At 48.4% G+C, this 27,472-nt stretch overlaps 1 protein-coding gene across 3 annotated transcripts; it reads right to left on the bottom strand.

Annotated features, from left to right (window-relative positions):
* Window positions 1–7,426: 7,426 nt before the first annotated feature.
* On the bottom strand, window positions 7,427–25,379 carry LOC108941846 (SH3 and cysteine-rich domain-containing protein 2-like). 3 transcript variants are annotated; one of them, XM_018764728.2, is made up of 11 exons: window positions 24,766–25,379; window positions 17,486–17,843; window positions 16,501–16,595; window positions 14,535–14,619; window positions 13,970–14,088; window positions 13,774–13,852; window positions 13,039–13,094; window positions 12,826–12,905; window positions 10,685–10,736; window positions 10,315–10,452; window positions 7,427–10,104 (listed from the first exon to the last, which is right to left on the bottom strand). In XM_018764728.2, the coding sequence occupies exons 1-11, from the start codon at window positions 24,853–24,855 to the stop codon at window positions 10,003–10,005; spliced, it is 1,254 nt and encodes a 417-aa protein (XP_018620244.1). In that variant the 5' UTR covers window positions 24,856–25,379; the 3' UTR covers window positions 7,427–10,002. The 3 variants fall into 3 exon arrangements, with proteins under 3 accessions (XP_018620244.1, XP_018620245.1, XP_018620246.1); XM_018764729.2 differs by having other exon boundaries at window positions 13,970–14,085; XM_018764730.2 differs by lacking the exon at window positions 24,766–25,379 and adding an exon at window positions 20,456–20,661.
* Between the last annotated feature and the right edge of the window lie 2,093 nt (window positions 25,380–27,472).

The raw sequence follows: 27,472 nt of genomic DNA, 5'->3' as shown, positions 1-27,472 counted from the left end.
TTTATTTGCCCAGCTCCATTCCGTGAGCTGCCTGCACATGCACCACCACCACCAGCCACCACGATAGGAAAGGTGAGCGGCCTGCATTACAGCCTTGAATTATTGCCATTATTTAAGCTTAGCTGTGCATTAGATAACTTTATCTGGGGTAACTTTAGAGTTTTACACATTTATGCATTTGAGTGCTTTTCTGCAAGGAAAAAAGGTTAAAGGTTAAAACAGAGTAAACCATCTTTATCCCACGAGAACTTCTCAGCTGTCTTAATTTCACAGTTTTTCTTAAAAAAGGCGAGAGTGGGTAAGGTCGAATGCCAAGGAAACAATTTTCCATCAATTTCTTTTCTGCGTGCCGTATAACGGTTACTGTTCATTCGTTTCTCTTAGTGGTACAACCACGGTTTCAGTGCCGTCTGGTTCTGGAATACGAGCGACCTTTGTTTCTTGGATGCTGCCGAGAATTTTAACTTACGGAAGAGTTTTAACTTAGGATTTGAAGAGAGCCTCACCAGCATTTCGCCTTGAGGCTTAAAGACAGTTGAGAACCCTTGACGTTCTCCTGGAATCTCTACGACGTTTCGCCCCTCACCTTCGTCCCTTCTTCCCCCGGCGCAGAAAGATTAGCGAGTACCAGCGGAGCCGATCCGAGTTCGCCGTCGGCGGAAAGATCACGCAGATTTAATTTTCCCCACGATTCAGAGAGTCTGGGAAAGAAAGTAGGTTAGCAGTTAGATCCCTGAGCCAGATATAGATCTCCTTCCTCAAGAATAGCTGACCTAAAACGCGTCACAGACCGCGTCCCTCCCGCCAGCCCCTCCCCCGCACCGGGCTGGAAACAGTGCCGGCTTTTGTTCGAAGCTACCTTCGCTGCTCGGTTCACGGTCCGCGCTTCATTGGCGTTGCCAAGGGGCCATGACGGACGTTCCGGACGGATGCTTTGCGTCGCAGCAACCTCCGACGGTGTAAAGTTGGATTGTTACAGTAGTGCTGGACAGGGAGTTGTGCAGGGCTCATGAAACTGGACTAGTGAAGCGATGTCTGCTCTCCTATCGATTGAATCCCTCCAATTCACCGATCGGATGAAAAGATACGTTGGGTGTTTACACACGTGTAGCGTTTTTGCGTTTGCCTCAAAAACATGGCTACAAGGCTTCACTTTTTAACGGTTCTGCATTATATTTTGATATGAAATGATGAGGGGAGGTGCGAGAATGTACGTACGTGAGCATTATTGCAAACTGGCTCCACACCGAGGTGCCGCCGCTATTTTTAGGCCTTGAAAAGGTTTCTCTCTTTGACGCTCTTGAAATCTTCATCAGCTGGTGGGACTGTCCGCAACAGCCCTCGCTGGCGTCAAACTGCGGTCCCTGCGGAAGCAGGAGCGTCAAGTGCGCCGACAGGTGAGGTTGGCGAATTTGGATCATTTCCCATCAGCGAAATTGAGATTGCTGGCAGGGCGTCCGGAGGAGGCGCAGGGCGCATCAATAAGGGCGTGAGGTCGGGCGGCGGGGCGCCCGGGGCTGAGCCGGAGGACATGAGCTACGCGGCAGAGCGGCAAGCGGTCCTACCGGGCGAGATAGTCTTCGTTAGCGGCTTGCTCGCATCGGCCAAGCATGCTGGGAATTTGAAGCGACGGCGCAGATGGCCGACGCACGCCGGAGGCTGCGCGGCGGGGGTGCACGGCCATAGCTTTCCCATGTCCTCACGCCGCCACTTATTGGCTGCCCCCCCGCATCTCCATTTGTCCTCCTGTTTTGTCCTTAATGTTCTCGGATGCTCTCGGGTGAGTGTTTGTCGGAAACATACCTTCACTAGGGGATCTTCGTGCTGCTGTCCTTCGTCTTGCTGTCTGCGACATTCTTACCCTTGAGCGATGACGGCAGGCACGGCTCACACGTAATTATTTCCCCGTGTACCGAGCCGAACGTTCAGCGCCTTCGCTCTGCGTTACGATTGTTCGCGAGCAATGCTGAAAAAGGTCAAGGTGTCGCCGCCTTCTCTCACGACACGGTTACGCGTTGGACCGCACGTGCTGGCGGAAAGAGATGTGTCACGAGTCTCCCGAGAATTTAGCCGAGAGCGCATCAGCGGCACCGGATTGATCGCCGTCTCTGGAGAGAGCTTTTTATGCCAGCGCTCAGCGGTCCACATTTTTCATTAAAAAAAAATAAAACCGATGAGACCGAATCAAAAAAAAGCGCACCGTTACATCCTTTATCGTGTCGTCTCATCTAGTTTGGCGAAACTGTCGGAATCCCGCTCTGTCCGCACGTCTTCTTTTACTTGCGAATAGGAGCAAAATGAGTTCTTTGCACTTTTTTTTTTGCCCGCTTTCTCTCCCGTTTTCTGTTCATTTTTCAGGCAGCAGGTAGTTGAGTGGTAAGAGCCGTGACCCTAGTTCAAATCCCCGCTCCTGCTGCGGTACCGCTGAAGTAGACAGCTACCCTGCATGGACACAGTAGAAATTACTCAGCTGAATGGATAAATAACTGTGAGGCGCTTGGAATACTAATCTAATATTGTAATTTGCTATGGAAAGTGACGTAAGATAAACGAATAAATGGTTTTCTGAGAATCCGAGCACACGGTACAACAAAGGCTTCGCCTTTGTGTTGCGGACACTCTGCGCCGAAGCTGCTGGGTACTTCGGTGTTGCACGTAAATATTTTTTTTCTCGAGGGAAAATTCTAATTTGCACACCTGCCACCGGTATTACAGAGCACAGTAGAGCAGCTGCTCTGCCGTTCACACACCTAATGGGTGACATCTCATGCGATGAAGGTCCAGTTCAATTCAGGAGAGACTTGAGGCTTCGCTTGAGTGGCCTTGCATTGTGTTCTGGAAGGTCTTATTAGTCTCTAAGGTGAGAATTGTCATCAACTGGATTATTATGTCAAGTATTATGCTCTTAAACATGCTCATCGGGTGATTCCACAGCCAATTCGGATGAAGAGCAGACGGCGAGAATCAGTGACTAGCAGGCGAAATGAAGGTAGGGAGCATAACGGTGGAGAAATGTCACTAAGAGCCGGTGGGGGGGTTCTCCCGTGGGCTCGACTCTCATTAACGCAACACATCCGCCGGTGAGGTTAATTGCGGACTGTGCGGTAAGTAAGCATCTGGCAATTCGGGAGCAGAACCTCCTGCCCTCGTTAATGACAGAGGGACGGCAGGGAGAAGTCCCGGGGAGGCCGGCGCTGACGGGGGCGCCCCCCCCCCAAGGATTCTGGGCGCAGATGATGAAAGGTGAGCTCACGAGTATTTCGGAAAAGCCCGCGGCGGTCTGATAAGCAGGCACAGTTCTGAGATGTAGCCGCGTACCCTCCTTCTCTCCTTCTCGCTCCCACCCTGAACACCAGCCCCCCCCCGCTGTCAAACACTCTAGGAACTTGAGCTGCTTCAGTACATGTTCAGCTACGCACGGGGAGGAGTTTGACACTAAATTATGTAAGGTTTAGAAAACGACGGGCAAAAGCACGGTTGCCATGGTGTCGCGACGAAGCCGCGAAGCCAGACAAGGGTTCCGGCTCGATCGCGATCTCGCGGTTCCGAAGAAGAGGGGCCGACGGGTCCGAGGAGTTTGGGCGTCGCATCTCTCGCGTGACTGGCGGTGAATTTAGCGCTCGTTTGTTCCTCGTGGTCTGGTGTGGTTCTTCGCCAGGCCTTTCCCCGAACAGCTGGGCTGTCAGTCTGCAGATCAGGACCGGGCTGTAGGAGTGTATTGCCGGCACGGGTCAGGACCAGAGCCGCCAACTGCCTGTAGAAAAAAAAAAAGAATATTGTCAATGTTCCTTGTCAAATATGCAAAGAAGCTGCATAAGCAGAGTACCATAAACTGGAGTGTTCGAAACCTTAGTGCTTTTTACATCAGCAAAACCGCTCCGCACATGGAGGTCTTTTCTGGACAGGTCAGCGAGGGGGATGAAGTAGCAGGGTATCTGTGGAAGGCAGTACATCTTTTTAACCAGTACACAGCAAAGGATTCAAATGTCAAGAAGGAACATGATGCTGTATCTATAAGCAAGGTTCCTCTTCAAACTGTACAATGTTGCATTTCTGCATGTACGGCAGGGTAAATGTAAAAATACTCACGGCTATGCGAATGGGGTGAGGCGAAGCACCTCGAAGACATTAGGTACTCTCCCGTCTACGAATATTTCGACCTGATGCAAAAAAGGAACAGTAGGCAAAAATTTTCTACTTTGCAGCTCATTCGTGTGGAGTATGAGCAGAATATTAAAAAAATAATAGTTTTACTACCTTTGAAGACAATACGATCTCTGCTTGTTCAGGACCCCTTGGTGACAAGAAGTGGGGAGGTTTTCAAGAAGTGGCCGCCTCTATGCACAATACTTTGAGGGCACACACATCTTTTGATCCGGCAGGAAAATGGATGAATTTGCACCGTTTCCTCAAATTTGCTCTAGGAACATCCCAGCTCAGCGTTTACCTTCATCTTGCCAGATGCGCGTTAGGGCAAAAATATCTACATGGGACCACGGGGCTCTGGGTTTTTGTTCTGTCTTTGCACTCATGGGATTAGTCAAAGTCATCATTGGGATGGTAACAATGGATAAAATCAGCTGCTGACTAGAACGTGGCTCAGTGAGAAATTTATTTAAACCTGCCCAAGTGTGTCGATGTTACCGTCAATCCATCCTCCGGTATGCTTAGGAGAAAAGGTAGAGGCTTGTGATGCCTACAGGTTTCTTTTGTGTGTGTGTGTGTGTGTGTGTGTCCTTGTATATGACAGTGAGAGTCCCCAGTGTTTGAGTTTGTGAATTGGCTCGAAGGACATCACGGCAACGTTCCCTCCAGGAAGTGATTACGGACATGAACTTGTTCACGAGCTCAAATCACAGACTGGCTCATATTGTTAAAAATCAGCAGTAACATTTGGTTGTACCAACAGGCAAATCAAACAAAGCATCTCTGCTCACCCTGGACTCTTGGCAGTGATCTTTTTTTCCCTTTGACCGTCAGTCACAACAGATGTGAAGTTATGGGTCTGAGCTGAAGAGATGAAATCAAACTTTGTTTCCACTTGGCTGTATTTCTGTTTTTCCCACCTTTGTGTCACAACATATTAAACTTCTTTCCTTAAGTTATAAATTACTAACAATTTCTTCTTCTTGAGCATTGTTACCCTACAATAAGTCCCGAGAGGCCAGCCGGCCGTTACAGACCCATGCCGACTGAAGGTGATGACCAACCGCCACGATGAACGAGATGTACATACCTTGGTGAACTGGGAAATCAAGCATACAGCAACAATGCCTTTGTTACCAGTAATCTGATTATAGAAGTCTTATTAATCTAGAATGTCCGGGGGGGGCAAGCCACTGGCACTTGGACCCCGAGAGGATTTTTTTTCCTTCCCCGACTTTCAGTTGGCAGTTTTTTGTTCCTTTCCTCCATGGCCAGTAGGCTTACTTCGAACCTTGATAAATGTATTGATAATTCATTACACCCGTCTGTAGTCAACTGTCTTATTTCTTTGCCCTATGCCTTCAGCGCTGTGTCACAGAGTGAGAATAACACTCTATAAAATAAACTGAACTGAATCGAATCAAAGCATCATTATCGTGTTTTGCTAAGAGGAATAATATTGCATCTCCACCTATTTTGCTTATGCCGGAATCACGCTGAACTTTTCCTCCTTATTTAGTTTGTTTCTGATTTGTTGTTGAACGAGACGTTGAAGGGTCGGTGACCCACAAATAAGCGTAGCTCCCAACTGGGGCTCATTGCACACACTGATGCGATGGCTCCAGCTCACAACCTGCAGCTGATACAGTTCTTGTGCTCGTATAACGGTGTCATTTGTGAGAAATGCAACAGTTTTGTCATTGTACTACCTTTATTATACCTGTCATATTACAGGTCTTCGCAATCGAACACAAGCTTGCGTAACTCTTATTTACTGTAGGCTCCCCCGTGCTGCCGTAACATTCCCCGTGTAGACATCTTAGAAGAGCCTATTTTTTGCGATTTTTCTGGGAAGCTCTTATCGCAAGTCTGTTTTTGAAGTTTAACCACCATCTGCCGTCTTGAAATTAATTTGGTGAGCGCAATGAGAGCTCTCAATCCATGTTTGAAAATGCTGGGCAGCCCAGTCTAGAGCCAAAATCTGCAGTTACACATAATAGCCCTTTGAGGAATCACAGAAATTGACTCCAAGCGGGTAGAAAACATGCACAATCCAAGCAATTTCAATGCAAGTTACTTAGCTCTGTGTGTTGTTGCATATTCGCCATGTGTCTTTTACCTTGGATGTAACAAAAGCGACCGCAGAGTCCCTGAGAAGATCTCAAAATACAGTCTGAATGTTAAATAGCCCCAGCAGGAAAGGAGTCATGCGGCTAAGCACATGTCGCATTCTGTTGTTCAGCCGGACTCCTCCGGAGCCTCCCCCAGCAGGTGCTCTTGTGCTGCTAATTAATAAAATTGGACTAATCGCTTTATTGGGAAGCAGAGGTTCATGGAATTAATCATCCCCAAGTGCTGGTGGCTTGATGCACTGGAGAGTAGGCGAGTTATTTTAACCCACTGTGATTTTGGCGCAAGCGAGGTGCCCTAATATCCCTAATGTTTATGACACCTTAGCCACGAGCGGTGACCGTTGCCATAGCGTTCTGAATACGCAAATGTGGGACTATTTGAGAAACGGCTGCTTTAGCGCCCTCCCACGCAAACCGTCATCACGTCCACTGCTCCAGATCAATACAACCCTTCCTTGAGTTAGGGACAAGTGTCGCTCAGCAGAACAGAGTGGAGCGGACTTTTTGGCTGTTGGACTACGATTGAGATGAAGTGAAGCAAAGTTGTCATTATTGGTATCTGATGTTTTAACTTTTTTTTTTTAATTGATTTTTGTCTGTATTATCTTGTTTTCTTTACTATATTGAGTTGCGATGGTATCGCGGTTGTTTTGTTTGCAAATGTTGTATTTGTATAGTCTATTTTTAATGGGAGATAATAAAAGGAGAAAAAAAAAGTGTCGCTCAGTAGCCTTGGACCCTCCAACCACTTACTCGAGTTGAGATGGTGGCCTGTGGCAGCAGGCAAGAGGATCTTTGCGATTCTTTTTTTGATATCCAAGAGAAAACTGCTAACATCATGGTGTTCCACATGTGAGATAACATGCTACCGAACTGTCGGGGAGAAGCGTAAGCTTTGCAACGCTGCGGTGTCTCTCTGCTGTATTTGGGCTGAAGCGTGCATTGAGAGACTAAACGATAAACAGCCTCCAGCTTGCAGACCCAACACCTCACCTGGCTGAGCGTTTCATCCAACGATCCAAAGTGACCTTTTACTTAATTCAGTTTCTTGAATATCCTGACATTTTCACACATCCTAGCCCAATTCAAGAAAGCCTGAAAAGGGAGAGTGAACAAATGACCATATGACCATATGTTATATTCTGGGTTTTTATTGAAGTGACGTTTCAGTGGCTCTTCGCCCAGACAGCACAGTGGCAACTAAAGCCTACGTACAATAATTTACTCCGAAACCAGCAAGAATGTGGCCCGTTAAGGTGCACAGGTCTATCACAACCAACTTGCTTTGCTAATGACGCTAGATGCTGCTGCATGACCCCATCAGAGCATCATTAATTAAATCAGTAATCATTACATTCTGCATTTTCCCAGTGGATGCTTCACAACAACACACAACAGCAAAAAACTAATGGCTTCTTTGTGTATATTTACACGGATGCATATTATCTTACAGAACAGGGTGCAGAAGTTCATTATTGCCGAGTGTAAAATGGCTTGCTTCGACAGCTGAGTAAATAAACATCCTCAGAGATTACAAAAAAAAGAACTTGAAACAGTACCTAACTGCTGTTTTCCTACCAAGTGTCTCTATGGACATGTGCCATCTGTACAAAGAAAAAAGATCAGATGTGAAATACTGTCCCCTTCACAGCTGGGAAATGCATTTGTGAGAGCTTCCAAAATGTACATATTCTTTCTTATATCTAAAAATATAAGATATAAAGATCGCTTTTATTCACTACATACGTCACATTCTTCCCGTGACCATCGCCGTTCGCTGCGTCTTAAAATGCATTATTACCTACTCAGCCAACGAGCGGTGGTTTTCTGGACTTTAGGAAAGGTTTTCAGTTTAAATCCCAGAAGTACATGTATAAGTTCCTTTACTTAAAATGCTTCAGTAGACAACCAGCTATAAAAACTGTTGTAAAAAGTCTCAACTTTTGACGGCAGTCACTTCACGTGAAGGTAGCCATATCACTAAATAACTCATTATAACTGTCGTGAATAATACGAGATAATGTACCCACCGGGCGTGAAAGCGTTCCGCTAAGTACGGCAGAAGGAGTCTTCACAAACAAACTACAGACACTATGGTTCTGAGCTGCTTCTGTATCTCACAAGAGTCAGTTGCCTTCACTTAGTCCCAGTAAGAACATTATGTGGACTAGAAAAAGTCTGTCAAGGACTCACGAAAGGTTTAAAAGGGGCTGCGGAGCATATTTCATGACATGAATGAATGAGGGATGTGACCTTCCTATCAAAGGCACTGACACCAGAATAGAGCCTTAATTGTTTTGCAGGAGACCCCTTGCAGCTATCCAGTCGACTGACACGAAAACGAGCAACGGATCTACTCGAAACACCACCCCCGCACCACAGTCCCTGAGGAATCCGGGTCACGTCTTCTTCTGTCGAGCTACATAATCGGGTCTCGGCACGTATCGGTTCACGCGCTTGCCATTTGGGCTACGAGCGGGCCCTTCTCATTTGCCCTCAGTTTTCCTTAAGTCATTTAACAGTGAAAGACTGAAAAGAGAATTTTATAACTGGATTTCAACATGTTAGGCTCACAAGTGTAATATGCATACATTTTCATGCTGTACGAATGTGTATCTAAGGATGGCATCATACTGCCTACTACTAGTATAATAAAAACTCACCTGCAGGTTACCTTTTCAGTTTGTATCACCAGCGACAGTGATTTGTGCTTTAAGTTGAACTGCCTGAACTATGCAAGTTGTTCGGTAGACCCGTTAAACCCTTGTATGTAGAATTTTGAACGTCATTAATCTAGCATAGGGTGCCAGGAAAAATCCAGAGGTTGTTTGACCTGCATCGTCGTTACTTTTGCGTCCTTTAGAGCCCGTGTTAATGTCCAAGCTGCGTTCTTGCAGAAACTGAGGCGAGTGATTCCATTAACAGAAATAGCAAGTGGAGCTGCACATCTAAAATTGGCTGGAGTTAGCTCCTCCCAGGGACCCAGCTTATAGCGTCGCAAAGGACAAAAAGACAAAAAGAGGAGCCGATTTCATTGGTACGCCTGAATGTTACTCTTTACTCTACCGGCGTGGACCTGAGATACGGCCCCGTAGCTCAAATGTTCCATACGAAATCCTCCAATACAGACGACTGCACACGGAGCAGCATCCCTCCGATGCAATCTCCAGCCACGTTGTCCGCTCTGGGGACGTGTCCCACCCTCTGGTTCACCTTGGTAACGTGTAACCGAGGACAAAGCGTCCACACAGAAAAAGCACGGCCATCAGCGCCTCGAATGTGACTCTCCCTCTTGTGGGTTTGTACTTGGGTGTGAGTAGTCTCAGCTAGTGCCTCCCAGCTCTCTCTTCATCACTGTGGCAGATACTCAAATGAGCTAGTCCACTGGCTCAAATACAGTGACTCCAGAAGGACGGTATAGCCATAAGTTGGAAATCCAAGTGTCTGCATAGCTCAGAGATGCCGTTCCTTTTGGTTCTCCGTCCGGTGTCGATGGGTAGGGATTTTGACTCAAGTCTGCAGGTGGCATTCGGAGGAAGGAATACCGTGGTCTAGTTGCTCAGAAGTCCCTGCAGCCTCCTTCCTCAGCATCATATAATTTTTCTCTTGATGAATGTTGAGAGATAAACTGTTTCGGAGGGCTGTCCCGTGACTTTTAGGTAGCGTAAGGGTCAGATGATGGGAGGAAATGGTGCAATGCAGGTGAGCGGACTACCACAGGCTTTCATATTTCCTCCAGCGAGTCGCAAGGGACCAAGCCTCTCTTTTTCCCACTGCTGACCTTCAGGAATCCACTGCTGTCTTCCTCACTTTTCCCCACACAGATCTGAAGCCATAAATAGAGAGAAGAGATTAGGAGCAAGAAGAGCAAGGGTACAAGCAATACAATTACATGAAAGCGCAGAGTTGAAAAACCGGCCGGTCGTTCGTCAAGATCATTCAATACATAAATGTAACTGAAATGATAGAGGACTCTGAGCACAACACAAAGGACAGCGGTTTGATGAGTTGGGGGTGAGTTTAAGGTTTACATCACCTGGGACTCTTTCACGATCATTTGGCCCATCTCTCTGCTGCCATGGTTGCCCTGGATGACCCTCCAAACCCGTTCACCAGGGCGGACCCTCTGGACGAAGTTTGCAGGGAAGAAGCCCACCTTATCTCCACACTTCCCCTGTGGGAATTGAAGGCCACATAAGTTTGTTGGTGCCCACCTCTGCATGCTCAATAGAAGGATTAGGGTGTGTCTTGTGAGCACTGCCGTTTCATTCTAATTATATTTCTGAGACAGTTAATCACTTTTTTTTTTTTTTCTTTTAAGCGAAAATGGAGACCCCCCGCAGAGCGGTGTGGCTTAAACTTTGCGAAATAGGGCACACGCTCCCTCGGGATCGCTCCTTACCCACCTTCCACCATTCTTCGTTGGAGTCGTCAATGACCAGCACTCGATCGCCAGGACTGGTAGAAAAGAAAAGAGGTCAACTAAAGAAATGTACTTTTAATTCGCACTGCAGAAATCCCACACTTACAACGATAAGCACTGCTGTGTCCCATAATGCATGCCGAACAGGAGTGTTGTTTGATGTGTCCTAGTGGTGCCTCAGCGCTGCGGGACAGTAAAGTGAATAATTAGAGTTTCTTATTTATATAATGAATGTATCCAAGCAACCCGCGCTCCCCGGACCATGCGGTTTAATACGTTTGCATCCTTTAGGGTATGTTACACCGCAAACAAAAATCGCGGAGTAAATTAACCAATGCATTTTTTTTCCCCACAGTCCACAACTGATGTTATCTCAGCTGAGCTCCGCAAGTACGCAATGACTTATGAACGTTTCCACCCTTTACCATACGACGAGCTTATGATTCAGGAAAATGGCGTTTTGCCCATCATGCGGTCATTTTACATCCACGAAGGGTGGGAAAAAAAGAGTTGATGTAAGAACGACCGGTTGCCTTTGCTCTCATTATTTCAGCCAGACGCAGTTTTTAAAAGAAACAATTCGGTCCCAGTGGAATGCGGTTGCTTTGCGCCCTTCAGTCTGCCTTGCACACGGTTACAAAACAGCTCAATGAGGGGAAACGATCATAAAAAGTTCAGGCAATAAAATGAATCGTCTATATTACGTTTCACACGATAGCTTTAGAGAAAAAACGTCAGTCCGCAGGCAGCGCAGCTGCAGAGCTTTCAGGTTATTTTCAAGCTGGAATACGGGTAGAAAAAGTGAAAAATTTCAGGTGATGGATATTTTGTCCTGGAACCAATACTTTTTTTCCCCCCTATTAGAAATAATGGTAGTTTGGCGCACTCACAATGGGAACTGGCATGACTGGGTCATTCCACAGAATGAATTAACCCCATTGTTTGAGGGATGGGTATCAAATATAAAGCCAAATACCTTTGTCACAATGAATGATTATAACCCCAATACACACACACGTGTTGACTGAAGCTGCTTGTCGTGGGCAGGGTTTCGACAGGCCGGAGCCTAGCCCGGCGGTGCGGGGGGGGGGGATGCACCTAGGGCAGGATGCCAGTCCGTCACAACGAACCCCAAGCGGGACTTGAACCCCAAACCCACCAGGGAGGAGGCACAGGCCAAACCCGCTGCGCCGCCGCGCCCCCGCGCCCCCAACCCCCATACGCGTCTACCATATGTCCAGTATGTTTTAAAATGTAGTAGCAGTGTTTCAGATCGAAAATAAGATATTTCTCTGTCGTGGGTCCAAAATGTGTTCATTTTTTAAAAAAATTCATTAGACATAATTAAGGTTTCCGAAATGCCTGATTAGTACACCATGTGTCCTGCTCGGAATATCGTGGCGTCGCGGGCCTTGCTACGGGCTTCCGCTCGGTACGCGGTCCTTTCGGATTGAATCCACTCCACCGTACCGAGGACCACAGATGCCCAATCCGCAGAGCACGAGGGACACGCGTTGTACACCCTGGCAGGACGGCAGATGGCCTGGTGGAGTGTAGTGGGCGCGCTCCTACTGCTCTCAGCCTTCCCACTCTCCACCACCCTTATACCTCTCACACGCACACAAAGCCTGCGCCCAAATTCTTAAATGATTCTCGCTGCTGCTTCTCAGTGTTTCCGCACTCTTTTTTTTTTTTAAACTAGATTCTTTCCAAATTTTGCATGTATTCCCCATGGAGGCATATCGGTTGTCCTCTTTGCCAACTGCATATTTATATTTTCATGTCCAAAGGAAATTGCACTGCTATTTCTGACAGTTTTTTCCCCTCGCTTTCTCTTAACAGAAACCCGCGTGCAGAAAATCTATATATGGATGAATGACGTACCTATTTGTATATAAAAACACGCTTATATAATTTATCTAGAAGTTACATGCGTACAAATGCATGTGGCCAAAAGTACAGCGAAAAGCATAATGGAGCAATGGCTCATTGGGACATATGAAGACTAAAATGCACGCGCACACACACACACACACACACACACACACACACACAGACACACACACACAGACACACACACACAGACACAGGCTACATCTTTCGCAACCCCTGGCCCACACTCACTGCAGCTCCAGGTCATTGTGCTCCTGCGGCAGGAACTTGTAGAGGGCTACGTAAGTGTGGATGGAGTGGATCTTGGGAGCCTGGGCACACAGACGTGGAGGGAAATAGAGGGGAAGAGACAAACAGTTGAGGTGTCTGCACCGAGACGTATTTGAAGGAGGGCTACGGAACACAGAAGGGGGGGGACGAATTATCGACGTGCCGGCTGTATACCTTCGGACCGACTCCATTCTCCGATTCCAGCTTCTCATTTTCAGGCGGAGAGGAGTCTTTTGAGACAAACACAGAGGGTAACAGAAATCTGAGTTTAACCGTAAATGCAAACATATTGCTTTACAAAAATGTAACTTGGAAAAGAACTTGAAAGGGGGAATAAACTAATTCTCCTCAAAACCAGAATGACAAGGTTGGGTTCTGCATGTAGGCACTAACACGTTAATAATACTAATAATCATAACAAAATAATACCAGGAGACAACTGGTATTGTAATGCTTATAGTCCAAAGGTCACAGGTTTGGATCTCACCTCCACCTGCAGTACCTTTGAGCAAGACCTAAGTACCCTAAACTAGTCCAGTAAAATTACCCAGCTGGTTAAACGAGTAAAAAGCTGTAGGTACCTTAACGCTGTAAGATGCTGTAAGCATCAGATAATTGCAATCATAATATGAACTTGTATGTGCATAGACAGTGTACACATGAACAGAAGTGCTGTACAATCATCTTAAGTATAAGGAAGAGTTTGTTCCAGTCAGAAGGACAGCAACCTGTTCTCATGTGAAATCTTAGAGGGAGGAAAGAAAGTATCCTGGGATTGCTGTAAACTGTCCTTCGCTCCATGATGGGACACACAGTCATATGTAATGTGTTTTTTTCTTTTTTTTTTTAAATTAAAAAAAACCTGGTCTCATACTCTTGGTTTTCTGCCCCACTGTGAACTGTAAGTACCAATCTTATCTGCTGTCTCCAGGAAACTCCCATCCTCTGGGGGTGGCTGGCCTTCATCCTTCTCCTCCCCTCCCTCGTCCTGCGTTTGTCAGGAGATGGCAACCAGCTGAATCTAGCACACTTTAGACCTTAATTTCAATGTAACATAGATGCAGTTCTTGAGGGTAACGTCAGATAGCAACAACAGGCCTGGTACCAAGCTGCAGGTAGGCGACTCGGACACGCTGCCGAAGCTCGAGCGGCTCATCTGGGCCAGCGAGGTCCCATAGCGCAGGGTTGCGTACACGGGGTCCATGCGCCCCTTCCCAGGCTCTGCTGAGACACGCATGCAGACAACCCCTCACGACCAGCTCTCACGTACAGGCTACGCCGGCACCGCCGGCAAGACGCGGAGGGCCGTGCCTCACCGCGGGTGGATGCGGTTAATCCGACGTGGATGGAGCGACCCATTTACCACTGGAGAGAACCTACTTCAAGTGACGGGGAAACGGACCAAGTAAAGGCTCTGCTCCATTTATGTGACGAGCTGGTGACGATGCGAGGAACGACTGAAGGAGAAGCACTATATTAGGGATCTGATAGTGTGTGAAATGGTGTATTATACAGGCAGTACTATATTTGGAATGGGGCTACAAATACTGCAGTGTATTTAGGATGGAACCGGAGGGAGGAGCGCCATATGAGGTATATTCTTTTTGCTAGGGGGAGGGTGATGATGGTGGCACGGGGGGGTGAAGAACACCTGGGAGGGGCAGAGGTACCTTGAGGGGCAGAGGTCTCCTTGGCCGCACGCAGCTGATCATTGGAAAGCAGCGGGGAGCTGAAGTTCCTTTTGAATGCTCCGGACTGAGAGAGAGGGGGAGGGACGAAGGGAAGAAGGAGAACATGAAAATGAATTAATCACAGCACCTTGACCTGTAGTCTATTACCAATAATGGTCACAAGAAGGACCGAAGAGTGGAAACAGTTGTTGCCCAAGAGCACAGTCATCATTCAAGAGACACTGAGTACGGGAGACAGGCAAGTTTCTCACATGCGGATTACTACCAGTGGTAACTGTCAAACAGCACGTTACGAGCTCCTCATCTCGGCTGTCAGAAGCGCTCTTTCGCAGCGTTGGCCGATTCTTACAGCTCAGACGGCAGCATGAGATATAAATGGTCATCTGGCAACCGCGATCAGGAGCTCCGCGGTCAGTGCCGTCTCCCTGGGGGCGAGGGCTCAACATGGCCAGGGAACCTTGGCCAACATGTATGCGAACACCCTGTAGGAATGTGCTTGGAACCAGAAACTTGCTGGCTGCCTGCCTCAATATCTTGAGGTGGTGCTGGCTCTCTGGTACGACCAAGTGCGACTAAAATAATTGTGCGCGTTTAGGGCGTTGCGCTAATAGAACCAGACTCAGCACTCAGGAACACAATGCCAAGTGTAAAAGTGGTCCTTGTGATCGGGTTGTGCGTATGTGGCCGTTCTGGAATAACCCGCCTTCAAAGACGCTGGACTCTAAAATCGAGAAAATCAGTTTTGCGGTTCTTACTCTCTAATGTGGATGGGGAGCCTTTACCAACAGTTGGGGGAGAAGAGAAAAAAAAAAATCTGCGAACGAAAAGCTGTCCAATTTCATCCTCAGCTTTGAACTCCAGATGAGAGTTTCACTCACTTTTGAGTTTTAATGCTTGCTTTTCATTGCCTCCCTGGGACCGGTCCCGCCTCTTACGCAAGAAGCTCTGACTCGTTGCCACTAACGCAGAGATTTGTTACAGCTGAGAAAATCAAAAAGGTATAATCTCTTGCAAAATTGCTTCAGTAAATCTCAGCCGTGCTCCTTTCCGCAGAGCTCCGAGAATATTGTTTCGGTCGCGTTTGGTCACAGGAGAAATTTGGAGCTTTATTGGTTGCTCTTTGTTTTCTCTCCCGCCTTCCAAGAATCAGTTCCATGTCCATTGTTCTCCAGGGTAATTCTTTTGCTCTGCTTTATTTAATAAATGTATCACAATGTGTGCTTCATCAAGAATCTCCTGAATATTCACTCCTTTTAAACGAAATGCGCAACACATGCAGGGCACCGCGCCGAATTTGGTCGAGCAGCAGGTCTGAGTAAGTTATTGATTTTTGTCTTGAGAGCTTTATGAAGGGAGCTCTGAGCAGTGCCAGGATGAGGCAGGTTGAAAGGGCCTTTTCGAATCAGAAAGCCTTTCTGCTTCCCACAAAAGGGTGCTTAGGTTCACCGCGGATAATCCTTTTTTTCCTTCCGGCTCATCCCAATGTCGTCTCATCCTTCAGCTCAAGTCTATTTATGGACAGGCCTGTTCTGTCTCTTAAAAGCTGGCTGCTTTTTCATAAGACACCACACTGGAGGACTTCTGCACTTTTTTTTTAATCAATTATGTGAGTTTTGGTTCTGGAGATGGGTGATCGCCCCTCCTTGAACAAGTCTGTCTAAGCCCTGTGGAGGCAGGAACATTTCCTACCATTAGTGACCTTCACGTTGGCATGATAAAGCAGCTGCCCTACTGCTTGTAAAATTGTTGGCTGATGACTTCTGATCAGGGCTCCCCAGACAGAATGAACGTGCGGGGAAAAGCGCCGCATCCACTTAAACGCAACCGAGCCGAAACGAAAAGCTCTTCGCCGGCTAACCCGAAGTCAATGGTGTCGGTCCTTCTCCAGGCACTTGTAGAAAATGGACCGGATGGATTTTACAATGCAGCCCTTGGCGGGACTCACCTTCCCGTTGCAGGGCTGCTGAGACAGCTCTGAGGAGCACCACAGGTGGGCGCCCACCTTGCAGGCTTTGCAGCGCAGACCTTGCTTGGAGTTCCCTACGAGGAAAAAGGACAAGGCTCTAGAACGCAGAGAGATCTGCAGAAGGGAAGGTCTTGAGCTGCCTTGACTTATCTGTACAAAGAGCTTCAACACAAAACTTATACCGCAGAGCTCCCAGAATCTAACTTTCTACTTCTGCATCTACGTATAGGTCACGGGCAAAGCCATATCTTGGCACGTATAAAGCAAAAGCAGAAGAGGCTGCTGACGCACAAAGCCAAAAAACTCATCTCGTATGAAGCAGGTAGCTGTTACTTTCAGTTTTGATCGCTCTCATCCTGAGATATTAGGGCCCTGCGCTGGTCTGAAAAGAAAGCAGCTTTCTTCGAAGACAAGCAATAAACAGGGTATAATAATATGAATATTAAATATGTGTGGTGAGATATCGCGTCACCCGGTGACTCCCATTCACCAAGATGGCACAATGTTCACCCAGCATTCGAGGCAAAACGAAAAGATGAAAGAGGGTGGGATTGAGAGGAGAGAATCAGGTATGAGTAATGAGGTGGAACAGATAAAGCAAACAAAAAGGAGAAATGGAGAAAGGAAGAGGAAGCGCATGACGGGGGAGCTTTGAAGAATTGGGTGCCGTGAGCAACTGCTATCAATTAATTTGACAGGGATGTGAATTACAACGGGAGCTGTTGAATCAAACGTCTAGCGGAGCACGTGAGCGTCCGTCTCCCTGGATCTATTGCATTCTGTGTCGGTGGAACGTGGTGGAAATGACTCGTTTAGCTTAAATACACCGATCCATGTCACTTTTTCCATCCCCGGTATTTAGGACTACGCAGAGGGACTCTCGTGGTCACGGTGTCTTGTGAAGTTTCTCCTTCCTCGTCCCCTACGGCAAGAATCATCCGGCCAGATGAGCCGAGTCACCTACCGACAATCATGTTGTTGCACAGCTGGCAGTAGGTCGGTCGCCGGAACACGTGCTCCTGGAAGCAATGCGTCGCCAGGGGACGGGCCTGGTCTGGGGGCTTGGTTGCCGTGGAAGGTGAGGAACTTTGACACGGCGACTGGGAGGACAGGGAGGGATTGGGACTGAGGGAGGGGGACGGAGTAGGAGAGCCACCGCCGGTCAGGGGCGAGCCGGGAAGGAACGGCGGCGACGGAGGCGGGGGGTCGGTAAAGAAATCCGGAGGGAGCCGGGCATCGCTGTTGGACCTCTGGAAGAAGTTCTCCACGCTCTTGCTGCGCATGACGGACTTAAACGACAGGGAGCGCTTCAGGCGCTGCAGCTGCAAAGGGACACAAAGTCAAAGGGGAAGCAAAAGAAGAAGAAGTTACCGCACAACAGACCATGCAGACCACGCCCCCTGGAGAGCCTTTGCAATTACTCCATTTTTGAACAGATAACATCGTGGACCAGTCAACGGGCACCACAGAAGGTCCGCGCAGCACGCAGGGTATGAACCTTGTTGAGCTCATGGCTGAGTCAGGGTGTGCTTTGGCTGGCGCAGAAGGTAGAAAAATATTCACGTCTGATGGGGGTCACTGCCACTGCACTGTATGGAAAGGTGCTTTACCCTCGATGATTCGGTACGCTTCCCATGTGCGTAAAAGGCTGAAATCGCCCGACCCGAATAAGAGCTCCAGCGGATGAATTTCGTAGCGCTGGTCTACTTGTCTAATTGTGCCGTTTCATTTATTCTTACGCTCACGTCGTGCGACTTACAGGAGCGAGGCGCCCTTGACAGCGTGAAGAGCTATGAATTATTCTCCACCGCGGACGCAACTCGTCGGGGGTCTTGGGGAACTTTTGAAGCGACGCATTCAACCCGACGGGTTTTCCGCACATCAAATTCACGTCATAAAACGAAGGGAAGGAGAAAAGCCAAAGCGGATGCTTCACCGTAGTGCTTCGCATCACTCGACTCAATTCGCTGAGACTTTCCCGAACCTGGAACATCGCAGAAATGTTATTTCCCTCCCATCCCTGACGTCGGACACCTTAGATTTAAGCCACTCCCGCGTCTCGGTTTCAGGAGAAACTCGGCGGAACTTCAGATACTCGTTAGAATACACACTTGACACACACTTTAAAATCGTATCCTGTCCAAATAGTACAGCACATATCGTAGAAGATACACGTGGCATTCTGTGTGTCGAATGCTGTTGTGCGTAAGATGATATCGGGATTGTTGGTCAATTAGATCTTGTCCCACTTGAGTTTCCATCCTCGACTTCTTTTCTTCTGTGTTTGGATTGATCGGTTGAACGCTTTACCGAAAGTTCTACCAAGCCCCCAAAACACCAGGTCTCTGATGGCGCAACAACATCGTCTTGATAATGTCCCCATCATCTTTTACCCTTGGATCATTCCGTTCGATTTTCCTTCTTTTCCCCCCCCATTCGTAGCTGCGATCGTGTTTCCAGCCTGTTGCGTGCCGTTAAATCAGTTGACCGAGTCGTCGTTTTATGATATTTTCCTGTCTTCCGTAATATTCCACAAATTTTTCGCTTATTTTTCTGCTACTTGACTACTGCTTCGAAGATCGGATCCCACGCTTCTTCCCATCGCTTCGAATTTTTCGTGCTGCTCTCTCACATTTGTATCGCTTCTGTTTTCATGGGCTCACAGGTTTTGCTAAATGAGTCAAACTGAACATCATCGTTCCTGTAAAGGAACCGCTGTAAAGACCCGGGATACGAGCGTCGGTCACGGTCCTTCGTGTTGCCGCTTTGGCGTCTACTGTCGTTGACATCAATTCGGTTACAAGCAGCTGGTTGCGTAAGAGAGATGATCTAATAAAGAGGTCTATAAACACCTCAAACACGGTAAAGTAATGACCATTCTGAAGATGCTGAGAACACAGGTGATGCTGATGTTGCAAAATCCTAAATTACTCAGGTATTCTGATGCTGCAGAGATTCTTATGAGCGAAATGCCAATGTGGCTAAAATGCAGTCTTTTTTTTTTTTTTTAAATTGCCAGCTCATCACCATCTTCTTCAAAGGTCTTCGCCCCCCCGTTCCATGTAAAAGCCACAAGACATCTCAAGCAAGGCCATTAATGCAGCGGCAACATGCGGAGCTAAGCGTGAACTTCTCTCCCAATCCTCGGGGAAAAATATGGAACAAATGACATGTTGAGCAGGCTTAGTCCCCTTAGAAGATGAAGGGAGGGAGATGTTTGGCAGACGGGTAAAAATAACCACGGAGGCCTCGCCGCGCATTAAATAATGATTAAAGACAGAAGCAGCCGGCTGGCAGGTCGAGGCGCGGTTGCGCGTGAGCCGAGACGCTGCCGCGGCGTAAACGCTTCCCGTTTTCCGGAGAGGAATCCAAGAGTGCCGCGGCGATGAGAGCCGTTTGCACCGACGGCCCGCGTAGGTCTCGCTCACGGCCGCTCGGAGCAATCCGTCGTCTTGCCAAGATCAGAACGAACGGAGAGTACCGGGCGCGGCACGGCCGGCCCGAATTCCTACGCGGACAACGCGTGGGCACGTCCACGCGAACGCACACACGCAAGTCACATACTGCCCTCCAGTCAAGCAGAACCTCTATAGGTCACGGAAGGTGAGAAACCGTGTCCAAGTTTTCTCCCTTTCGGTCTCTTTCGCTCTCCCTCCTTCCGGACACACCATCCGTCCCTCTGCCGTTTGAAAAACTGCAGAATAAACACCCGATGCTTTTGTGTATATGCGTAGGTGTGCGCGGGTTCGTGTCGGCGATTACGCGTCCGACGATACGCGTTCGTTAGCGTTCCGCGGTTTAAACGCCGCTCGTCGGAAAATGCGGACGCGCCGTACGCGTCTCTCTTCCGGAAACGTATTCCGAGGAAATAATCGTGCCGATACCAAGAGAACCGTCCGCTGTCAGAAAGGCCAGGCCCTTCGTCGCTCCCTACCCGCTCGTCTCCGTCAGCTCTCGCTCTCTCCGTCCCCATCTCGCGCCCCCCATCCTGCAGCGTGAGTTGTCGGGGTCCCGAACGTGTGTGCGGAGCCCGCTGACCGCGAGCAGATTGCGTGTCCTGCCGAGAGCAGCACGATTGTGCACGCGTGCCACGAAACACGCGCACGGCCCTGCCCCTTGCACCCCAGACCTCTCCAGCTTCAAACGGGGTGACCGACAGAGAGACGAGACACAAACGCTCCGACCGGCACGCTTCGGACAAGCCGAGGAGCGAAACGTCATCTCCGAGCTCCCCTCTCCAGGAGCTCCGCACATCCGCACGCACTCTGACGCAGCGTAGCTTCGAACAAGAATACGCCGTCCCTTGCGTAGCGCCTTCGACGCGCATTTTGGGTTACTCTCTTATCCTTCGTCCTGAGCAGCCCCTCCTCGCCAGCGCATATACATTTAAACAAACGTGACGAGCGGCGGAAATGTATGCGAGGCCGTGCCGGTGATGGTAAGCGGCAGTGGAAAAAGGGCACCCCTCTCGGGAGGCAATAACGTGCTGGAGAAGATGGGACCCGAGTTGTGCCTCTTGCTCTTATGACTCACAGTTCAATAAATGGTGCCAATCAGAGGCTCTTTTAATAGCAGAAAGTCACTTGGAGTCGGTGGGGAAGAGGTGATTAACCTGAAGCCATCAGCGCTGTTTATTGCGCGGCTGTTTTATGTCGGAGGCTTGCGCTCGAACCGCAAATTGTTTGCATGCCTAAGAACAGTGTTGTACTCTTGGTGACAGAGCGATGTTAATGACTGTTAAAGGCCGGCCCTTCCTTGAGCTAAAACCTCCTCTTCCAGGCTCCAGATCTTCCCTCTTATATGGGATTACTATTCGGTGATGGGGGGGGCAGGGTCCTGTTCTCCGGCGGGTCTGGGGTTCGAGTCCCGCTGGGGGTGCCTTGCGATGGACTGGCGTCCCGTCCCGGGTGTGTCCCCTCCCCCTCCGACCCTTCGCCCCGTGTTAGGCTCCAGCTCCCTGCAACCCCGTATGGGGCAAGCGGTTTCAGATGGTGTGTGTGTGTGTGTGTATTTGGTCATAAAGATAATGCTCCATGCTCGTGTATCTCTACATAAGTACAGCTTTGACTCCGCTACGGGTTCTTGCGACTCAACAGCTGCCGGTGGGCGTGGGTTCTCGACTACGCACGTCTCTCAGGCCTCACCGGCGCCCTTGCGTACGTCTGGATAAAGGCAGCGGTAGGAAGGCGCGAGGAGAGTAAACAACATTAATAAGCCGCAGTCCCGCGTCCCCTGCCTGCCCCTGCGTGCATCTCGGCACCGTTAATTGAGGAGAACGACGGGAATCGTGGTCCTTCCCCGCAGGCGATTCCGGTTAAAAGTGTCGGACGCAATCCCAGCACGCGAAGGATATCAAACGAACGCGCTCGTCTCACACCTCCTCGGGAACGACTCGACCGGCTCCGTGAAGGGGGCCGTCTCCGAACGAGAGCCCGCTGGCGTGTTTGCATTCCGCGTACGGGCTGCGCTCGGTCAGGACGGGGCGGACGGACTCCGCGTCTTCGGGGATGACGTCCGATCTCCCCGAGCCGCACGCTCCAGCGCCGGTCCCGAGTTCCTAACCCCATGAATATAAATACGGTTATAAATAACCAATTCGGCCCCGGTCCTGGGGGAACAGCTCTGCGTGCCAACTGGATTTATGTCAGTTTGCTTAGCAGAAAGCTTATCTGGGGGACATTTTTTTTGCGAGGGTAAGTCAAGAAGTACCCGCAATACCACGAGCACGGTCAAACGCAAATCACCGCGGATGCTTTTGCCCTCGTCCGTTTCCGCATTTCGCGGAGCCGGACGGCCGCTGAATCGATACAGGGTCAAGTACTTTGCTCAAAAGTGTCAAGACTTGTCCAGTCGCAAGTCCGACGCTGTAAAAATGAGAGCGCCTGCTCCTCGCTGATCTCCGATCAGTACAGGTTACGCAGAATTGCTTTATGCCAGGCCCTTAGTCGAGGAGATGCCGGAAGTATTTTAAATGATTTAATGCAGCTTAAACGGGCAGATCTCAATTTGATTATTTTGCATGACTCCGTACTTCGGGGGCCTGTTTGATTTGCAAACTGGGGGGTAAATCGGAAAGTTCAAACGAAATCGATACTTTTTGGCAGAACGCGGTACCTTCGTTTTATTGCAATTTGGAAGACAACCCAATTTGTGTGATTTAAGACAAACGCTGGATGTTTCTCCATTAGACTAAATGGTTGCTGAAGGACACTAGGGTAGAAAACCCTTTTATGGATCATTCATTCTGTCCAAGGCAGATCATTCCGCTGCCCGTTTCACAAAAAAAAGAAAAGGGGGAGAAAAAAAAAAACAAAAAAAAACGTAGCACTGTGGCAATTACCGTAAAAAGCCAGGAATGTGAAGCTTTGTTACGGACGGCACTTTTTCGCTCATCAAAAAAATACCGCAAACACTTCTGTGCACTTTGGCGGTGGAGACAAAAAGCGATTCCTAACTCTTGAGCATTTGAGCACCAGACGAAAAACCGAAAACTAATCCGAAGCAAACGATTTCACTGAAAATCCATATCCGGTTACGACACTAACAATACATATTTCCGCATAATTATTTCATAATTGTATTTATTCATTAGGCTGCCTCTAAAACGAGGCAAATAAGCATAATCCTTGGAGTAGTTTCTTTTCAAGAGCACTACCTTGTTACGGCTAAACGCTCAGCTAGGGTTTACTCGGATCTTAATTTTTTTTCCTTCAATTATGCAAAGCATTCACGTTAATCCATCCGCCACGCACAGGCCCGTTCGTGAGCGATGGAGGAGGCCTGGAAGATGTGTAAGGACACCTAAAGGTCAAGACGGACACCGAAAGGTCGAGACTGACACCGGTCGCTTCAGGCCCTGTCTTTCGTCACACCAACTTAAAACCCGGCACAGTTCGCATCGGACCTCACGAAAATAACTACGCTAGAAAAACGACGATGAGTCATACGACGTAAACGACATTCCTCCACGGAGCAGCAGCGTCTTTGAACTTCTGAGTCACAGAGGCAGCTATGAGCCATAACAACTCGCTCCCTGTCTTGCGGAAAACAATCTTTCACTTTTCGTTGCTGAGCGAGGAGCGAAGGGGACCCCACCCGGGACACGCGCGCAAATCTGCGCGCGCGCAACCCCTCCGGAAGGTGCCGAGCGACACTACCACGTCCCTTCGTTCCGCACGTCGCAGACGATGGCGCACAAAGAGAAGAAACGTGGCAAAATAAATGTAACGGAATGTAACAGAAATGTAACTTCCATATAAGGCTACATCAGTGCTACATATGAGACTTATGAACTGGTTATCAATCAGGTTTCTACACATATTTCTATAATCATGTTCCTCCTCATTACCACTCGAGTGTTGTGGGAGTTTTAAGGGAGTTCTGAGTGTTTTGCTCCGCTACAGTTTATCAGATCATTGTGCTGCAGGCCACCTGGAAACAAAAAGCTGTGACGTATGGAATGTCATCACATCTGCGGACACTTTACTACGCAGCGTACGCTGTACGCTGCCGTGCTCGGTGGCTCCGAATGACTGTGAGGAAACCAGGCGAGGTGCGAGCATCATACCTTCTATCACCTTCAGGAAAAACAGGCAGCACCGGCGAAGGCAATATCGCGCACATTTACATATATTTATTTAGCAGATGCTTTTCTCCAAAGCGATTTCCGATGAACTCGACGTAGTGTCATCAGCCCACACACCTTATTCACCGCGGTGACTTACACTGCTAGATACAAAGTTACATGGCTCACTCATCCATACATCAGTGGAACACACACACACACACACACACACACACACACACACACACACTCTGTCACTCACACACTGGGGGAACAGCATGCCTTTGGACTGTGGGAGGAAACCAGAGCACCCGAAGAACATGCAAACTCCACGCAGACTGAGCGGGGATCGAACCCAGGTGCTGCGAGACAGCAGCACTACCGGCTATAACACTGTGCTGCACAAATCATTTGCATTTTCTCACATGTTGTTCTAGCAGCACCGCAGTAAATACAGCGCGAGGCAAATCTGCCACGAGGCGCCAACGTATTTCTGCTGCGCCGCTCGCGCTCCAGGCAGGTAACGTGGTGGGTACATCGTCGGGGGGAAGGGCGCACAGTGACTCGGAACGGGCTTCTCGCAGGAACGGTGGACTTGCGAGCGGCGCGAGACGGGACAGCCGGGTCCGGTAACTGTAAGCGCGCGACGACTGCAAATGAATGACGGAGGACTCGGTTACCTTGGACACCGGCTGCACGGACACCGTGCTCGGCGAGCGCTCGAGCTCCCGTTTCTGCGGCTCGTTCTCCTTCTCGAGCATCTCCGTCATGATCCTGGGTCAGTGGACACGGCACGGTGAGGGTTGGGGGGCGGGGTCGAGCACCCGTCCGCGTGGACCCCCACTCGCGGTTTGCGCTGGACCTCAGAGGTTATTTGCAGCAGTCGCAGTGCGCGTCCAGATGGCCCATCAGCACGTTCTTGTTAAGCGTACATGACAGAAGTGAGATTAAAAAAAATAAATAAAAAGAAGAACGCGTTTTGTGATTTCCGTGAGCTGCTGCCTGGTATCTGTCTGTCTTCCTTGATAAGCCTGCTTCGTCTTCGCCACCGCTCTCTCTGGCTGCATAAAATTAAATAATCCCAGCAGTAGTAGACGGGGACTGTCGCGACTGCGGAGATGCGCCGATCTCACCAACTTCCTCTTGTTAAAAGTTTGCAAAATCCACACGCATCACATTTTAGGATCCAGAAGTAGTAGGTACGACGGCAGCCGGCAACACGAGGTCGCACGAGCGGATCTGCGCCACCGCGTGTCCTGTCGCCGTCGCGCGCTCTTCTTCTGCGCCCCGTGCAGCTGAGCGCGCGCGCGCTTGCTAGGGATTCGCTCCGGAGGCGTCACCGGCGCGTGCCTTCGCGTGCGTCACAGGCGCTTCATTGGAGCACGTCTTTCTCTTGCCCCCCCCCATTTTACTCGGTGTGATGGTACTCTGGGTCACCACGGACGGAACCACAATATAAGAGTTCTTTTTTTTCCATCTTTAGTTTTTACTGTTTGAATACTCTGACACTAATTTAAAATAATCATACAGACACCTCTCTACTTACTGAATAATCATAGTACAGACACCTCTCTACTTACGTAAATTCGACTTACGTGAATGCGGATTTACGTCAAAATTCCAGGTATATACATTATTTACGGATAGCGCTTTTATTTTACGCAAAACTTCTGACATACGTTAATCGCAAATTGTCCTAACCAGACAAGGCCGGAAGCCGCATTTTCACAGTTCTCGCGAGTTTTGAGCGCATCTCCTCTCGTCAGTGTAGCGGTTTTTTCGCATATTTTCTACCCTTTTTATAATTTGCAACGTCTGGCGGTAAACGTGCGCTTGAGGAAAAACGAGAACCGTCCCGTAAGCGTACAGCAATCAATGTGGAGATGAAATTGAAAATAATAAGGAAGTATGAAGGTGCAAAGCGCTAGCCTTTAGCGCGCGGGAGCCGTATCGAAGGAAGGAGAACGTGAAAGGAACAACTAACTTAACTAGCATGAAAACAACAAAACGAAGAAACGTCAAGCCAAGGTGCAATAACAGATGGAAAAGTTATTAATTACGCAACAACAGCACCCTCTTGTGTTCCAGCATACTACTGACTTAGGTAAGAACACAGTACAATACCGCGTACCGACCATGAAGAAGTGTATTTTTTTAAATTAAATTTATGCTTTGAAATGTAAAAATTTGTTTAATTGACTACTACTAGGCCTGTGTTTTATTACAGTATTTAATAATAGCTGACATTTACTAGAGGTAATATTGTGAAATTTTTTGATACCCGTGTTTGCAACAAATTAAATCAAATGCGAAGGAAATGAGGAGGATGGGCTCTGTAATGGGGGGGGGGGGGGGGGGGGGGGGGTATCGCGGGGGGTGGATCTGACGTACATACGTTTCGACTTGCGCAAGGAATTGAAGAACGTTCTATTTGCGCAAGTCGAGGGGTGTCTGTATTACAAGGGGCGGCTTGGTGGCGCTGTTTCCTACCAGCTCCTGCGCCCTGGGTTCGAACGTGGGTTCAAATCCCCCTCTGTGTGAAGATTGCATGTGAGTGGAAAAACTGCCCTTTTTTGGGGACTGCGGTCCCACCCAGTGTGAACCATGCCTCACAACCTGTGGTTCCATCGGGTCCGGACCACCGCGAGCCTGCGCTGATCAAGCGATTTTTGATCATGGATGGGTAGTATTAAAAACCTTTTATGAGATTTGCAGATACCTCACTCTGTATTGTATGGCTGCTTGTGACATCAAAAAGCAAGAACTATATTTGACTGCAATGGAAATACCTTGTATTAATATTTTTCCAGAAATACATGTGAATAGGTGGGAGATGCAACATCATTACTGAAGTAAAGCTGCTGCTTCTGCGCTGCCTTTTATGGCCTCTTCCCACAGTGAGAGCTCTATTGGACGTTTATTTGAGAAAGATAAGTAGGATTAATTACAAAGCGTGAGCGTGTGATTTTGCCTGTTCCCTTTATTACAAAACTTGAATATTTATTGCATGCATATATCTTCCAGTTTCTTGCAGGTTAAATAATTACACATAAATAAACCAAAACTGCTTCAAGATGTCAAGGTTAATGCTTAACTTTAATGCGTTTGCTTGTTGTAGGGGTTCCCTCCAGACAGTATTTGCGAGACCTACAAAACACTTTATTATTATTATTATCCCTCACATAAATCTGTGTACAATTTGTTTTATAAGACAGGCAGTAGTTCTGGGTTGTGTTTGTTTTTGCCTGGCAGTAGCTGTGCTGTGATTTTATTTCTGGATCTTAGCATATAATGCTTAATCTCACTTTCCACAGATTAACAGCGAGTCAGTATGAAATATGTCTAAGGTTATTTGTTTGCTGTTGTTTTCAGCTCATGTTCAATCAA

The sequence above is a fragment of the Scleropages formosus genome, chromosome 8 (assembly GCF_900964775.1).
Source record: "Scleropages formosus chromosome 8, fSclFor1.1, whole genome shotgun sequence".
NCBI classification, from domain to species: domain Eukaryota; kingdom Metazoa; phylum Chordata; class Actinopteri; order Osteoglossiformes; family Osteoglossidae; genus Scleropages; species Scleropages formosus.
Note: the sequence above shows the minus strand (reverse complement) of the source record. Positions and strands in the feature narration are given on the sequence as shown.